General features: G+C 34.9%; 1 protein-coding gene across 3 annotated transcripts in view; it reads left to right on the top strand.

Moving 5' to 3' along the window:
• csmd3a (CUB and Sushi multiple domains 3a) overlaps positions 1-17,860 on the top strand; it is a 227,044-nt gene that overhangs the window by 16,599 nt on the left and 192,585 nt on the right. For all 3 annotated transcript variants that reach the window (XM_042773196.1, XM_042773197.1, XM_042773195.1), the window contains exons 2-3: positions 340-562; positions 13,192-13,304. In XM_042773196.1, the coding sequence (XP_042629130.1) occupies positions 340-562; positions 13,192-13,304 (336 nt within the window). The remainder of the gene's footprint in view (positions 1-339; positions 563-13,191; positions 13,305-17,860) is intronic.

The raw sequence follows: 17,860 nt of genomic DNA, 5'->3' as shown, positions 1-17,860 counted from the left end.
AATCAATCATCCATTATTAGAATTGTCAAGAATTGATTAGATTATGAAAACTATGCAGTGAACTGGGAAATCTCCAGTTCATTCTAATGGAAGGTTTTTTAAATCTTGTCTGAACAGTAACCAAAGAGGGCCGAGTTTAGTCTGCTGGGAAAAAAAATAAAAATAAAATCAATCATTCTACCTTTATTAGAACTGAATATCCCATTTCACTTGTTAATAAATCACATTACAGAAGCAAAACTAGTTGCAAATGTTTCATGTTGACATTTTGTGATATTTCTATGTGTGGGTTATGGCATTTATAGACTCATATTTTCTTCTCTTTCTCTCTTTTTACAGGTTTCATTTTTACATGTGGTGGGACATTAAAAGGGAAAAATGGGACCATAGAAAGTCCAGGTTTTCCTCATGGATACCCTAACGGAGCGAACTGTACGTGGGTTATTGTAGCCGAGGAGAGGAGCAGAATACATTTAGTTTTTCAGTCCTTCGCTGTGGAGGAAGAATATGACTTTTTATCTTTATATGATGGACATCCTCATCCTGCAAACTTCAGGACAAGGTAAGCACTTACAGTTTGAAATTAAGAGTTTTGTGCTTGTCTGTTTGCTTTGAGACTGTTAGTTATGCTTAAAGTTGGCACAATTGGTTTTAGCTTATGTAAAGCATGCATTTGAAGTTTAAAATCTTACTCATTCTAGAAAATGGAGCAGAAATATAGATGACATCACTTCAGGGGCGTATGCAAATTGTCTCTGTAAAATGAGAATGTCCTTCCCACTGATACCACCTGCTGCTGACCGGCAATAGCGAGTAGCAATTAATGATTCATGGCTGTGACATCAACTAAAGCCTATTGGCTATAAAAAAGAAAAGGGAGCCCTTCAGTATGTCTCACCCCAACTTCCTGTTTCAATAAGAAATATGTCAGCTCAGGAGAGGCTGTGTAAGAAGGAATAATGTACATTCAGCTGGTCAATCTCACAAAATAAACCCAGACAGGGTGATGGGGAGTGAAAGGATCTTGTATTTATTTTGTGGGAATGACCATTTGAATGTTCATGATCCTTATGTTACTATTTATTTCCAAGTAAGTGGTACTAAAATGTTTGCATTTAAATGTTTTATTATTATTATTATTATTATTATTATTATTATTATTATTCAAAATGAGAGCACAGAATGTAAGAGAATCACTTTCTGAAAATAAGTCAATTATAAAGTTTGTTATAAAAAAATGATTGCGTTTAACTTTCCCCATTTTATATATCCTGTATATATTATATATATATATATATATATGATCATTTAGAGAAATCATTCTATATATATATTGAGTGTTGGAAACAGTTCTGTGTGTACATTATCATGTTTTAAAAAAAAACAACAACATAATAAAGTTTCAAATAAAAAAAAAGGAAAGAAAAAAAAAAAAAAGTGGTATGAACTAGTAGTTTCCTTGAATAATATATACAATTATAAGTTCTGCATACTATCTGCAGGTGTCGTTTGGTTACTGAGCATTTGAAGTTTTCTCATTATATAAATGCAGTATATTTTTATTACATATACTGAATGTACATTCTACTTTTTAAATTTATTTTCAAATAAATAAGTGGGTATGAAAATATATATTTTTGTGCTCATCTTGCATTAAAAAAAAAACATTAAAACTGAGAGTAATATGAGAGACTAGTGGTTTCTCAGAATAGCAGTCAATTATAAAATGTAGAATTATTACTATGTACCATCTGGTCTCTGAGCATTTCAAGTTTTTCCATTGTATACTCTTTATACTGTATGTATAATGAATGTATGTGAATCTTGCTTTTTCTACTTATTTTCAAATTAAAATTTTGAGGTTAAATTGTTGTCTTTTATGTGAAAAGAGAGCACAAAGTAATGACATACATGAAACTAGTTAATTATAAAGTTTAGCATAGTTAATTTAGCCACAGAATGTGACTGACCAATCAGAATAAAAAAAATTTCAGACAGCTTTTTAGTTGGTGCACTACTCATGTCATATGCAGTGCTCATTTTGTGAATTATAGACCTGATTACCAGCATTGCATGGGGCCAAAACTCTTCTAAATGCTTAAAAGCACACAAAATTAACCTGCACTAACTCAGCTCTAATTAGAGGGTAAACCAATTATTACAGCAAATCTCTCCACAAGCCAGGAACGAAATCAGCAGACCCCCTGGGTTCAGGTAGCCAAAATTTGCTCGTATAGCAATTACCATGATTGAAAGTATTTATTTTACGCCAATCTGGTCTTCACAAACACTGTATCCAAAAACCGACACTTCACTGGTTTAACAGATTGCAAACTAAGTGACACATTGCACTTGTGATGTATTTTCCTCACTAATCCTTCTATTAAAATGCCATATACTGTAGTTGTCAGAAAAATAAATTTTTGCTTAAGTGTTTGTTTTTCTCAGAATACATCCATATATGATTTGTATTCGGTGTCAGAGATGATTTAGAAAGTGGTACAATACAGCTGGATTGATTTTTATGCTGAAAAGTGTTTGTCTCTTTGACTTAGCTCTGCCCCCTTGGTTACTGTTGCTAGCTTACAAGCTTCATAGAATGGAGATTTTCAGTGACGTAGTTATAATTACATGTGCTAGAATGACAATGCAAATAATTATGTGTTTGCCTTTGCAGACATTGTTAAATGACCCTGATTAAAATCTGCTACAACTGTCAATCAAAACGGAGGCAAACTCTTCTCACAATCAACCAAGAAAAGAAAAGCATCATTTGATGACAATAATTGCAGCAGATAACATTAGCATACGCGAACATAACTGTTTCTGCTTGCTTACTATGTTATTGTGAACTCTTCATTTGCTGACCTAAATCAAATACTTTAAGGTATGGCCAAGTATGGTGTCCCATACCATTTGTGCTCTGCATTTAACCCATCCAAGCGCACACACACAGCAGTGAGTAGTGAATGAACACACACACACACACACACACACACACACACACACACACACACACACACACACACACACACACACACACACCGTGAACACACACCCGGAGCAGTAGGCAGCCATTTTTGCTGCGGCTCCCGGGGAGCAGTTGGTGATTTGGTGCCTTGCTCAATGATTTCACTTCAGTCGTGGTATTGATGGTGGAAGAGAGCGCTGGTCATTCACTCCTCCTACCTACAATCCCTACCGGTACGGAGACTCAAACCTGCGACCTTTGGGTTACAAGGCTGAATCTCTAACCATTAGGCCACGAATTTAAACCAATTTAATGCAACCTTGCTGAATAAAACTATTAAATAATTTAAAATATAAATATATCTATTGAAGCTTCAGTTATACATTTTTGAGCAATGTGCTCTCTTCGCTTATACAAACATTTTAGTTGATTTTCCACAAGTACCATCTCACTTAATATTTGAAGTTTTTCCGTTATATACTCTCTTTAATAGACCTTAGATTGAATACAGCAAATCTTTGCAAAAACACAATGTGGAATAAGAGCCAGTCCTTCATTATCAAAGCTGTAAGAAAATCAATAGTTTTTTTTTTCCTCCTCCTCTGCAGACATGGCACTTCATTTGCAGTTATTAAAACATTAATCTTTTGAAGAATGTAAAGGCAGTGATGCCAGCTGTACCGTCTTCTTGGATTTAACGGAATTACTCAAACATTTATGAGTATTGGGTAAGCGCTTCGATAACAGAGCAGCAGAACAGTCGTTTCATTACCATCAAGTTATAGAAGCTCTTGAATTACCATCCAATACAAGAAGACCAACTCAGAGCCAAAAAGTATCATAATGCCTCTCTGAACAAACAGCATCTGTCATTGTTGATCCATGAGATGATGTCAGTACAGTACATTGTATTATTTTGAATGATCTACCTTCTCCTTGAGAAGTTATTGTGTCCCATTGAGTGCTAGCCCCATTATGTCTGCTACTCTGTGGTTCAAGGCAGACTTCCTCTAAGTTTCCTGCCTGTGTTTTATCAAAAATGTCAGATAATGCTCATCCCTTGAAGTCTGTACTGAATAGAAGGATCTCCAGTATGTACTGTTCTAGGGTTGTGCATCATTTAGAATTGAATCGAGAATGAAGTAGTTCTTGAATTTGAATTGAAGTAGTTTTGTTTGCTATTATTATTATTATTAATAATGTTGCTTAATATTTGTGTTTTCTTAATAATGCTTTTTTTAGGATTCCTTGCTGAATAAAAGTATTATTTTCTGTCACATTTTGAACATGTATATCTGCTATAATTGTATAATTAACAACCTAAACTTTATATACTATTACAGCATGTAGTGTTTTGAATTTGCTTTTATTTTTATATTTGCAGTTTTAGGATTTCAGTTTTATTTTTTCCTATTTCTATGTGGCTTTATTTTATTTTATGTCAGTTTTAGTATTTTTTGTGCTTCACCTAAAACTTTGTTTTTAAGTTAGTTGTCAAGGCAACATTTCTACAGTCTATGCGGATGAGTGATCAATATTTTTTGGTATGTTTTCCCATAAGAGAAAAACTGTATTTTAAATGTGTATCTAGTATAAGTTAGTTTTGTCAACTTTTTGCTCAGCAGATGGACTAAATGCCCCAAAAACCTGCAAATATTATGCATGAGTAATACAGGAAAAGATACAACGTAAAAATTTTGTTCCAGCTGCATCCCTTCATCATGTTTTATACATTTTTTTTTTTCTTTCAAATCTTAAACTGATTTTGTGTATCAGCATCTACATCAGCTATTTATTTTATTTTTTTCAGCAAAGATTTTGTCAGAAGGTCCTGGAAGCCGGCATCTCAGGACTTAACTTGTTTTGTATCCGGCAAATAGGGAAATATTTAGCTTTCCTTTGGTGACCCTTGATTTCAACACGTTCTGGAAAAATCCATTTATCAAAGCAATTCAAGCAGATGCCTTTGATACGTTACTTATCCAACCACTGCCTGACATCGCAATTTGTCATTTTTCTGTTCAGAATGTGCTGTCCCAAAATAGCACTGCACGACTCACAGCAGAACAACCTGAAGAAAAACACACAGAGTGTCCAGAAAGATGAGGCAATATCATCAATTAAAAGTTGACCTCTTGTTTGACGAGTCAGATTAGAGACTTTCATTACAGTGTGACAATTAGTTAATTGTGCTTTTGCACAGAAATCTTAAAATCTTAATTAATAGCTTATTTTGACCCGTGCTTGTTATTAAACCTAGATATCATACTCTGGCAAGCATAACATCTCATAATATTGTGAAGAATAAATTATTTGACTAATTACAGACTCTATTGTCTTTGCCAGTAAGAAAATCCTTCCTAGCATGGCAAGCTAATTACATGCTTCGGCTATATTAATGTTGCAAACAAGTTAAAGCTACAAATGAACATATTACACCTTAACTTTGATGATATGATTGTACAGTGTCATGAAATGCCTCGTTTTAGGGCAGGTCAGTTCTCACCACTGTTTTGAAACAAAGGTTAACCTGGAGTGCAAGAATAGTTCATCCAAAAAGAAAATCATGATTTATTCAACCTCACGTTGTTCTAAACTCATATGACAATTATTTTTTTGGTGGAATGTGAATGCAAAAAGACTGTATTGTCTGCTCTTTCCATTCTATTACAATAAATGAGGCTTTTTGAGCATTTACAATAATATAAATGCTTAAAAATGCTTATTTTTGAGTAATAATAGCATTTATATATATTTATATATAAATATATAGATTTATTTTTATATTTTCAGTGCATATAAAGTTTTCATGTATTAATTATGACTTTTAATGCACCTTATAATGCATTGTATGATCTCATGAATAATTGTAAACAGTTATAATACATTATACTATTTATTTATTCACCATTAGTCTATTATTTTAATGTATAATGCATAAAATACAAAAAACAATTCTGCAGATATATAATTCATTTTAACTTTGATTATAGTTATTTCTGAAAAGGTATAATGCATTACATCATACATCATGAAATCTTGACTAATGCATTATTAATAAAGGCTTTGGTTTAACTTATAATAATTTTTGTATTTCAGTTGAAATGGTTTTCAGTTATTTATCTAGTTCAACTTGTATTTTATTTTTATTTAGCTTTATTTCCATTACTGATACATTTTTTTATAATTTTTTCTTTTTTTTTAAAAATTTTTAGCTGATGATTTGTGTGTTGATTTTTGTTTTGAGTCATTATTTTTGGTCCGGTTTATGCAGTTCGCAAAGTCGTATTTCCCATTATGCATTGTAAGCCTAAAGTAGATTGCAAAAACCATTGGCAACAGTTCATTTAGGCATTCCATGCATTTGGAAAATGCAGCCCTAGTCTGAAAGTTTTGCTCACCAACTGGACTGATCCAGTTCTCAGTGATTCAGCGATCCGGTTGCAGTAGATAGGATTATCAATGAAGAATGACTAGAATGACAGCATAAGAGCTTCAAAAGCATCAAAGCTTCAGCCTCTTTTAATTTAATTGCATTAAAAAGAGTGACCAGCACAATGCAAATTTACTCCTTTTGTGCTCCATGCACAAAAGAAAATCATGTCTTTGGACATGAAGGTGGATAAATAATGGCTGAAATTTAATTTTTTGGGTGAACTGTTCCTTTAACCTTTCAAAGAATGTGTTGTAGAGTTTCATGACCCTTTAAAATCGGCTCAAGCGAGACACAAATGAACAATACACCGAGGGGCCACTTCAAAACATCATCAAGATAAGAGTCAGAATGAAAAATTGTGTTCTGTCCTTTTCTTTGCCAGCAGCTACGATAACAAAATCACATTTCAGAGTGTATTCTCGCAATACCTGCAGAATTGCGAATACGTTTGCATGAGAAATGGCTGAGAGACACTTTTCTTGACCTGGTGAATGAATTCAGTGCGAGCATGAGTAATGCATTTGTCTCTCATGAAGCATTTTGGGAAATTGCTAAAGCATATCTGTAGATTTCTCTGTTTTCAGCAGCCGGCTACAGAGATAGGGGGAGTAGTCAAATACAGATTAACGACAAGGAGACAAAACACATTAGAATCAAGGGAGAAGCTTACAAAGTGTGATCAGTGGGACGGTGCTCTGTATGCAAGAGCAACCGGAGCACTTATTTACTCAACCTTCAGAGCGCACCGTGCTAATTGGATAATGCAGTCCGGTCAGATGTGAGCGCTGTGTGTTTGAGTAATTGGCCTTTCTTGCTTCTCCAAAATAGTGTCTGCCCAGTCATTTAACTTTGAAGTGTTTTCGCTGCAAACACACACACAATGTTTTGCACACAGAGAATCAACTTTCTTTGATGTACGGTGTCATCTTGTAGCCATAATTTGTCTTACAAGTAAAGGAAGAAAAAGCTCAGGCTCTCTGGTCAGTGCCATCTGGGTGATAAATGACTTTTCAGCTCTGCGAGTCTGGCTAGTTGAGCCATTTGTGTAAACTGATGTAAATCTTCACTGAGGTCATAATGTTTTCTTTAAAGGAGCAGTTCAGATAAAAATGGGGATTCTGTCATTACCCCAAATGACTCCCCTTCATGGCTTCAAATGAAATGAATGCAAATGGAGAAGAATGCTGGCTTACATGCTGTTGTTTTTCATGCAGCCACAATAGCTGTTAGTGATCAAGGCTGTCATACTTCAAAAAAGACTAAGAAGCGGCATACTACTAGTTCATATTGCATTCATATTACATATCCTGAAGCCATACAATATCTTCATGTGGATTTTTTTCTATTTTTATTTTTTTATTGTCTTGGACCTTGACAGACATTATGAACATCACTATTGACTGATGACAAGAGAATAGCTCCATCTTCAACATTTATATTTATTTATGTAGACAAATGTGACTTAAAAATGAGGAATGAAACAAGCAAGTCATCTTAAAGGAATAGATGACCCAAAAATCTAATTTTGCTGAAAATGTACTCAGCCTCAGGCCATTCGAGATGTAGATGAGTTTGTGTCTTAATTGGAGCAGATTTTGATGAATATACATGACTTGCTAACCAATGGATCCTCTGCTGTGAATGGGTGCCGTCAGAATGAGAGTCCAGAAAGCTGATAAAAACATCACAATAATCCACAAGTAATCCACACCCTTTCAGTACATCAATTATCATATTGTCTAGAAAAAAACTACATGTTTATAATAAACAAATCCATCAATAAGACATTTTAACCAAAGTCCGTTGCTACTGGCTAAAATACAAGTCCATAATCTATAATATCGCTTTCTCCTGTGAAAAAGTAGTCTCATGTGAATCAGTTGAGAAATCTGCACAGATAAAGCACCGTTTCTAAGCAAAAAAAATTCTAAATGAATATGTTGGTTGTTTCTTAGAAGATGTTAATTGATGGACTAGAGTTTAACTTAGTACTTAGTTGAAGCACCTTTACAGCCTCAAGCCTTTTAAGTATGATGCGACAAACTTTACACATCAGCATTTGGCAATTATCTGCCATTATTCTCCTCACCTCTTCACCTCTCAAATTCTGTCAGGTTGAATGGGGGCAGACACACATTTTCAGGTTTCTCCAGAAATATTTGATTTGGGTTTAATCCCAGGCTCTGGCTGGGCCACTCAATGACATTCACGGTGTTGTCTATAAGCCACTCTAAGGCTCATTGTCTTGTTGGAAGGTAAACTTTCTGCCCAGTCTGAGGTTTTGAATGTTCTAGACTAAGTTTTTTCATTAAGGCTCAATATTTTGGTGCATTGAGCACTGAAAAACAGCCCCTTCAGCATGCTACCAGCACACTTTACTTTTGGGATGCTACTCTGCAGATGATGAGCAGTGCCTTGTTTCCTTCAAACCCGATGCTTGGAATTATTCATCAGACCAGAGAATCTTGTTTCTCACAGTCTGAGGGTTCTTTAGGTGCAAATTCAATGTGTGTTTTCATGTGTCTTCATTGAGGAGAGGATTGAGTTTGGCCACACTGCCATAAAGCCCAGATCGGTTGAGTGTTGCATTGATGTTTGTCCTTCTGTAGGTTTCTCCACTTATGATCATAGAGCTCAACTAGAGTGGCCATCAGGTTCTTGGTCACTAGTCTAACCAAAGCCCTTCTCCATCAATTGCTCAGTATGGCCAGGAGGCCAGCTCTAGGAAGAGTTCTGGTTGTTTCAAACTTCTTCCACTAAGAGTAATGGAGACTACATGCTTCTGTGAATTTTTTTTTTTTTTCTTCTGAACTCTGCCCCAGATGTGTGGTTTGATGCAATCCTGTTTTTGAGCTCTACAAATTTCAACGGTCCCAGATAAAGGTATAAATAGTTATGCAATGGAATAAAGGTTGTTTTTTTTTGTTTTGTTTTTTTATTTATTTATTTATTTATTTTGCTTTGCCATTATGGTGTATGGAGTGTAGATGGATGTGGGGGGGGGGGGGGGGCTAATTTAAAACATTTTAACATAATACAGCAACATTTCAAAATGTGAACAAAATGAAAGGGTATGAATACTTTCGTAAGACACTGTATGTATGTACACAGTGTATAACACACAAGCTATGTTTGTGTGTATATATAGTAGAAATGTACTGTATGCCCTCTTTTAGATAGTGATGTAAGTGTGTGTGTGTGTTTGTCTGTTTGTGTGAATGCTGACTCACAGTCAGCCAGCAAAAACCAATAAAACTGAAAATCGCTTATTGGCACTCTCTTTGGGATAATTCACTTTTCTTTTCTTTTTTTCTCCAGTGTTTGATTGTTCTTCACTCGTGGTAATTAATCCCTCAGATCCACTGGCTGTCCGCAGGCTCAAAAGGTTAATTTTTCAATACAAACAACAATTAACAATGATATTGCAGGCATGTACCACATTCGGTTTTCTTAGTGGCCTTTGTGGCTTCAAATGGGGATCTTGAGAATTTTTTGAGACTTTTGATTTTTGGCATAAATTCTTGTCCAGTTTTCTGTTGATTCAGGCTGTCCACAGGCTGAAGCTGATGTTACTTGGCACTTTGCGTGACCTCTGCTTAACCACACGTTATGTTTGCATATGGTTTAACTTAACCTCCTTAATATCCCATTGGACTTTACTATACAATTTTCTGCTAATTGCCTTAAGGCCAGGTGAGAGATGTACTCATTAAATGATTAACTCTAGCTCCAGCATTGCACAGACTTTGCAGTAATTCAATTTCTCAGAGTCTTAAATAATAAGTACTCTTAATGAGAAGATGAAATGACATTTGCAACGCATTTCAAGGTGCTGTAAGCGATTTTTCTCTATGTGACGCATTTCAGAGCGAAGCAAAATTTTTGGCTGGGAATAATTGATTTTATCCACAGCGATTTGATTGGATCGTGAAAAGTTGGAGTCTGATATTATTGGTAATATTGTTTTTCCCACCCCTGAAGCCTTGATTACATCAGCAGAAAAGTCATTTTAGAGGAGGAGAAAGTTATTGCATTTTGTTAAACTATTGCATACCATGCATGAAGTAAATTGTGGGCAATAAAGCAGGGATATTATGTAAGAAGTAAATAGGCTGGATTTTTTTTAATTTCATGTTTGTGTTGAAAAGCTGTAGTACATCAATGAATTTGTTAAAATAATGAGAAACCTGTTTGAAAATAGGTTTCAAACACTCCGTCCATCAGTCTTCAAAGTCATGCCTTTGGTTGAGGAAATGTTTTATCAATGACCAAGCAAACAGATTGAGGTTCTTTTTGTCATCACTAGTGGTGCAGAAATTACATGCTGCAGCTTTAAAATTAATTTTAACCAAGTAATACTTTACATTGCAGAAGTAAAACAAGTTGAGAATGGGTTGAACATAATAAAAAATCACTTCATTAAAAAAATAAAAATAAAAAAAATAATAAAAAAGAGCAGAAACTGGAAACTGTCATTATGGTGCTTTGTTTCTTGAACTTATTTAAATTCACCAATAGCATCCTGAAACAGTAAAGTTTAGTGAACCCACGTTCGATGAGTCATTTTAATACTTTACATTGCAGAAGTAAAACAAGTTCGATGAGTCCTTTTTTATTTTGTTTACCATTTATGCTGTCAAATACCATTTATGGAGTACAACTTTCTTGTTACCAAGGAACATAAAATCACCCTTTCGTGATGCTATCTGGAACACTTGTCATGTGGTTGTCAAAACTGCATGCGACTCTTGCATTAAGCGGTGTGAAATAACCCTAATGTGAGTCATGTGAAATGGCCTTCATGAGCACCTGGTTAAGACATGCTCAAGATTAATATTTAATCAACATGAAATCAAAATAGACTTTTTGCATAATGCACTTATTACACTTCTCTTGAATTAATCAGTGCGTATTTTGTCAAACTAGGGGTGAGCTATTTCACAAAAATACCACATCACGATTCCATATCATAGTCTTCTTTTTAATGTTGGTTTATAAGACTATTTTGCAAGTTACTAAGCAGTGAAAAATAGTAAGCCCTACATCTAATATAAGTAAAAAGTTTTTCAAGCTTATTAAAGACAAGTCAGAACAGAAACAAATACAATAGAACAAAAACAAATGAAGTAAAATGTGCTTTACTTTTGTTTGTTTTTTTAGGTAAGAAATACTACAAAGCTTATACAACAAATACAACTCTGTATGAAAGAAATATGCAATACTTTAGGCTGTTTTGGCATGCGCAGTAAATCAATTTCTTTTTTTGTTCTTTTGTTGTTAGATTAACATTAATGACAGCAGCAGGTTTATTAGACTGCTATCACTTTAAGACTTAATGCATGGATATGCTGACACACATCCAATTTTTTCCCAAATGTTTTGTTCACATAACTGACTGTATTTGTGTGAATACTCACCAAAATGGGCATTTTTACATATTTTTGTGTATTTTGCTTGAAACCCAAAATATACTCCGTCTTGGCGCGCACAGAAAGACACCGTTAGTATGTCATTACCGGATTTGGTTCTCTTTCGTAGTTTATTGTGCTTTTAATTCCTCCTTTTAATACCAACCACGTCACACTCTTTACTTTCTCATTCATCCATGTTTATTAATCACTCTAACATGTTAATAACTTTAAAAAGTCCTTCCAGCTGAGAGACAAGTGGACATATTTACATACAGCCATAATTAGGACACATTTAGTCATGATACCTGAAATTCATTTGAAAAGTAGAATGTGGACGTTTTTAAGGATCGATCATGATACAAAATCATCTGATCGCACATTTTTATATCAAATCAAAGGGCTTTTAACAACCTGATCAAATGGATAGAATTAATTCGCACCATCCATTTTGAATCTCCTACTTCACTCAAAAACTGTCATTTTACAGACATAAAAAGGGTTTTTCTTGTTGACTTTAATATATTTGTAAATGTACATGTTAATATGTTTGTTAAATTGCTTGTTTGTTATTTCATTAACTGTTTTCATCATGAATGTGACGGCACTAGAACTCAATGCGGTTCAGCTATCACAGTTGAGATGCTGCCCGAATGCTGATGGTTCTTTTGCGAAATGATATTTTCAAATCGTTGGGGCTCATTGATCTTTTCCAAGTTTCCAATATCAGAGAGCTTCACATCCTTTTAAAGCAGGACTTGCTGTGATACGAAGACAATGATTTGGATGACTTCTTATGAAATAGGAAGAAATGACTCATTCTTTATGTCTTGTTGTGTAAACCAGAATGGAGTAGGTGAAAGGTGCAAAGTGGGCACGGCTCCTGTTATTATCAAACGTGTTAAGAATAAAATACAGTGGACCAAAATAGTATTTGTATTAGATAATATGCAACCAGATAGCATTTACAAACAAATTATGCTAGCTCTAGTCTCAGAACTAACCTGAATGTTATAAAAGAGGTCACATTTTACCCCAGAGTTCAAAGAAAATGTAAATTTGATAAAAGGAAATTCAAATGGAATGCAATAATGATGATGATGATGATGATGATGATGATGATAGCAATAACAACAACAACAATAATAATAAAGGAAAATGTAATAAAAATAATTGATTACATCAAAGTATTTCTTATTATTCTAAATGAAGAAAATGCATTTTTTTAATTTTTTTAATTCTATTTTATATTCTTTGATTTTGTTTATTTATTTATTTTATTTTTCTATTAAGTTCTGGATGCATACATGTTTATTTGTATGAGACTCCTCACTTCTTTTTGTCTGGATGAGTAATATTTCTCTCTTCTCGTACAGGTTAACAGGATTTCAGGTGCCAGCGCCTGTCACAAGTACCGGATCCATATTTTCCCTGCGTCTTACCAGCGACTTTGCTGTAAGCGCCCACGGATTTAAAATATATTATGAAGGTAAGGAGCATAACGCAGCCTTTAATTTTCCCTGCTATTTATCATGGGTTTAGAGTTTGGAGATGCAAATTTCACACTGTAGCGGTCAATTAGAAGTTTTTCATCACATAAGTGTTTGACAGCAGGCAGTGGGCATAAGGCAAGAGAAGTAAAAAAAAAAAAAAAAAAAAGGGGGGGGGGCATGTATACATTCCTTAATATTTCATTATTATAACTATTATTAAAGGGAATAGGATCTTTATATGTAAATGATCTCTGTTAGGATTGGCTCACACGCGGTTTCTTTGCACTGCCCCATCCTTCAATAATTTTAGTTTGTTTAGTTTCAGTAGCATTTTAGTTTAAACTGGAAAAAGAAAAAAAGGTAAAGGAAAACTTTAAATGTTGACTTTACAAAGCCTTGGTCGAAAGTTTGTGAGTTAATTTGAGTAACTGCTTTGAAGTAGGAGAATTATTAGCTTTTTGTAGTTTCAATAGTTTGAGAGTTCCAAATAAATGCTAGGTCTTTGTTCAGGCTGTTATTTGCTACAGTGTTGCTAGGTGGCTGCTAAGGTGTTTCAAATTATTGTGAATTCTTTGTTCAGCCTGATGATTTGCTAGGGCGTTGCTATAGATATGGATAGGTAGATGCCCCATTCGACTGTGCCAAGCATGTAGACGCATTTGCCATTTTTAACTGTCAACTTGACGTCATTCACCATAATAATTGTGAATGACTTTGGGATTTTAATTCCTGAAGAAAAGGGATAATCATTCACAGGTGAGAATGTGTTGGTTTGTGTTTTTAAATGTATTAACTCAATATTACAAGTTTTGAAACATTTGTAACTTATGTTACTGTTATGGTGAATGACATCAAGTATACCCTTCGAATATGGCGGATGGCTTATGTATAGCGGCAGATAGTAACCATTGCTAACGAGGCATCTACATATACATATCTATGGGGTGTTGCTAGGTGGTTGCTAGGAAATGTTCTGTATGATTGTAAGTTCATTGTTTAGGCTCTTGATTTGCTAAGATGTTGGTGGGTGGTTGCTAGGAAATTGTTGGCGGTTGCCAGGGTGTTCCAAATGATTGCAAATTCTTTAAGGCTGTTAGTTTGCTAGGGCATTTTGGGTGGTTTGCTTGTTCTGAATGATTACTAGTTCTTTGTTCAGTCTGAGTTGGGTGTTGTTAGGTGGTTGCTACGGATGTAACGATTCACTCAAGTCACGATGCGATACGATTTACGATACTGATTTCACAATACAATTTTCTCACAATTTTTTTAACCCTCGGTAGTCTAAGGGTAATTTTTGGGGCCTGGAGATGTTTTGTCATGCCCTGACATTTGTGCTTTTTTCAGTTTCTTATAAAAAAATCTAAATGGCTAAAGTCTAATCTCACTGTAATCATCAAGAACTGGGCTATAATAATATGTGAGCAGCATGTATGTACATGATTTTGTTTTTGAGAAAAAAAATGTTATGCGTGGTTAGTGAAAAACTAAAAATGTTAAATCACTTGAATAAGGCAATAAAACACATACAGAACCATTGGTTCTCGGGACTTTTGAGAACTGGAGCTTGTAGCCTAGAATTTTTTTTTTTCTAAATGATGTGAAAATCATCTTGTTTACTCACTTACAGAAAACAATATATTGATTTACATTTTCTAAGACACTTTTTGTTGGTAAAAGTCATATGCGAGTAGGCGTCAACTATCATGAATTCACACCTGAGAAGACAAAGACCTGCATAATGAGCTGCATAATGAGCCTCTCATTCAACTGTGCCACTGTGAGGGAGGACTTACAAGAAAGATTGTGAGAACAAAATAAATCTATATAATTTTATGTTTGAAGTTTATTAAGAATATATTTAAGTATCCCACAACATAATTTAATATTCACTTGTGAGTGCAGTTAAATAGTTTATTAGGAAAATCAAAGCAGACTTTCAAACTGAATTTTTTGCATCATTACTCCAGTCCACACAATCCTTCAGAATCCTTTTAACAATCTTATTTTCTACAAAAAAAAAAAATATTTATTGTTATTATTATTATCATTATTATTATTATTATTATGTTGAAAAAGAGCCGATACGATTTACGATACTGATTTCACAATACAATTCTTTTAACAAAAAACAAAATTCTGCATATTTCTTTGTGAAACTGAGATATTGAATCGAAGGTGGTGCTTATGGAACAGCGGCAATATTGTATTTCCTTGTTTGCCCGCTGTAAACAAAGCATCGCTGCACTCATGAACACTATTTTAAAATGAATCATACAGAGGCAAGATGAAAAGAAAATACCATCTAAACTTTTCCAAAGACAGTCAGTTCCCCTCAGAGAAACATTCATATAAACTCCCACGCCCAACTGTTTGACGATTCGTTAAACATCTTGAATTGTCATTTATTTGTATACATTTTCAACCGGCTTGGGGTGCATCATTACACCCTAGTGGTTGTTAGGTTGTTCTGTATGTTTGTAAATTTATTGTTAAGGCTGTTAATTTGCAGTGATGTTGCTGGGTGGTTACTTGGGAATTGTTAATGATTACTTTGGTGTTGCTAGGCAGTTGTTAGAATATTGTTGATTGTTGCTACGGTGTTCTGGATGATTTTTAGTCCCTTGTTCAGGGTGTGGGTTGTTAGAGTGTTGCTAAGGATTTTTTTGGTGGTTTCTGTGGTTGCTAGGGTGTTCCAAATGACTTTAAATTATTTATTTAGGATGATAATTTTCTAGGATGTTGTTAGGCAGTTGCTAGGGAATTTTTGATGATTGATTTTTAGTTCCTTGTCCATGGGAATTTTTGTGGTTGCCAGGGTGTTTCAAATGATTACACTACTTTGTTTAGGCTGTTAATTTTGTAGAGCATTCATTGTCAAGGCTTTTTAAAATCATTAGGGCATTTCTTGGGCATTTTGGGTGGTTGCTAGTATGTTCTGAATGATTGCTACAGTATTAGTGTGTTCTGGACGATTGTTAGTTCCTTGTTCAGGGTGAGGGCTGCTAGGAGACAGACAGACATAAATAGACAGATAGTCAGATGGGCTGTCAAGCAGTCATATGGATGTTAAAATCATTCTGTGTTGCTTGAAGTCTGATTAGCTGGAAAGGTGAAAGAAACTTAAGTCAGAACATCCTTTGCTGAGTTTGATGGATGTGTAGTTTCGCATTCTGAATTTGTCTCTATTGTGCATCAGACTGTATTTCAAAACACCAATGAAATCAGATTTTCCATTATATGTACCCTTTAAAAACACTGTTGTCTGTCTCAGGTCAGCCTAGTTTTTGATCATTTATTTCAGCCCAGTTCACCCAAAAGGGAATGTTTAATATCTGAGCAGATGTTGTGCTGTGCCATCAAGTTTATTTCAGCCTCTGGCCGTAATTGGTTAAGTTTGCAAGCGTCTGGGTCATCTACACCCTCAGTGACTGTCATTTCTCAACCAGTCACCATCTTCCATCACTCTCTCCACCTGTTATCCTCCTGACCTGACCACAGCATGCCGCCCCATCTGCTCCGTCTTTACAGTCTGAATTATTCAGTCCCATTGACCAGCCTGGGCTTTGACTCATGCTTTTGTGTTTAATGTGCTTCTGAATTTTATGCGTTTTGGAATATTAATCCTGCAGGTTATTGCACTCCAGAGGGCCTGGGATTCTCACTGAATTCACAATGACTTTGTATCATTGTCATTCATCTCCATGGATTGATGTACATAATTGAAGAATTTGTAGCTCTTTTTAAGTCTCATTTGGAGCATTTTTATGAAGAGATGGGCATTACTAGGTGTTTGTTAGGGTATTTTGGATGGTTGCTAGATAAATATTAAGTCTCTTACTTAGTCTTATAGTCTGTTGATCACCATAATGTTCTTGGGGGTCTGTTGGTCCCAAGCGCAAAGTCAGAAGAGCCCATCTGGTCTCAATGATTTTTTTGCATGGTTTGTAGGGTGTTGTAGGTATTTTCTAGGGTTTTTTTTTTTTTTTTTTGAATGGTTGCCAGGTCATTGCCACCAGATCTCTTTGAAATTCTTTGGGGTCTGTGTGTCCCAAACTGGGTAATTGAATGAAAAGATCTCACCCTGGTCTGTATGATGTTTTGGCAAGGTTTGTAGGGTGTTTTAGGTAGTTGCTAGGTCTTTGCTAGGGGATTTTTGATGGTTTCCATGTGAGTGCCCCCAAGTATCTATGAAAGAACCCAACCTAGTCTCTTGTGATGTTTTGGAGCAGTTTATAGGGTGTTTTAAGTATTTCCTAGGTGGTTGCTAGAGTATTTTGCATGGTTGCTGGGTGATTGAAGTCTCTTTGATATTCTTGGGGGGTTATGAGTCTCAACATGGGTTAATAAGTGAAAAGAACCCACCATGGCTTGTATGATGTTTTGTCACCATTTGTAGGGTGTTCTAGGTAGTTGCTAGGGTATTTTCAATGGATGCTAGGTGATTGCTTTCATGTCTCTTTGATATTCCTGGGGGTTTATGAGTCAAAACATGGGTCAATGAGTAAGAAGAACCCCCCTTTTCTATTTGCTAGGGTATTTTGAGTAGATGTTA

This window comes from Cyprinus carpio, chromosome A16 (genome assembly GCF_018340385.1).
Source record: "Cyprinus carpio isolate SPL01 chromosome A16, ASM1834038v1, whole genome shotgun sequence".
NCBI lineage: Eukaryota > Metazoa > Chordata > Actinopteri > Cypriniformes > Cyprinidae > Cyprinus > Cyprinus carpio.
The sequence above is the reverse complement of the archived record's forward strand: the minus strand, read 5'-3'. Positions and strand labels throughout refer to the sequence as shown.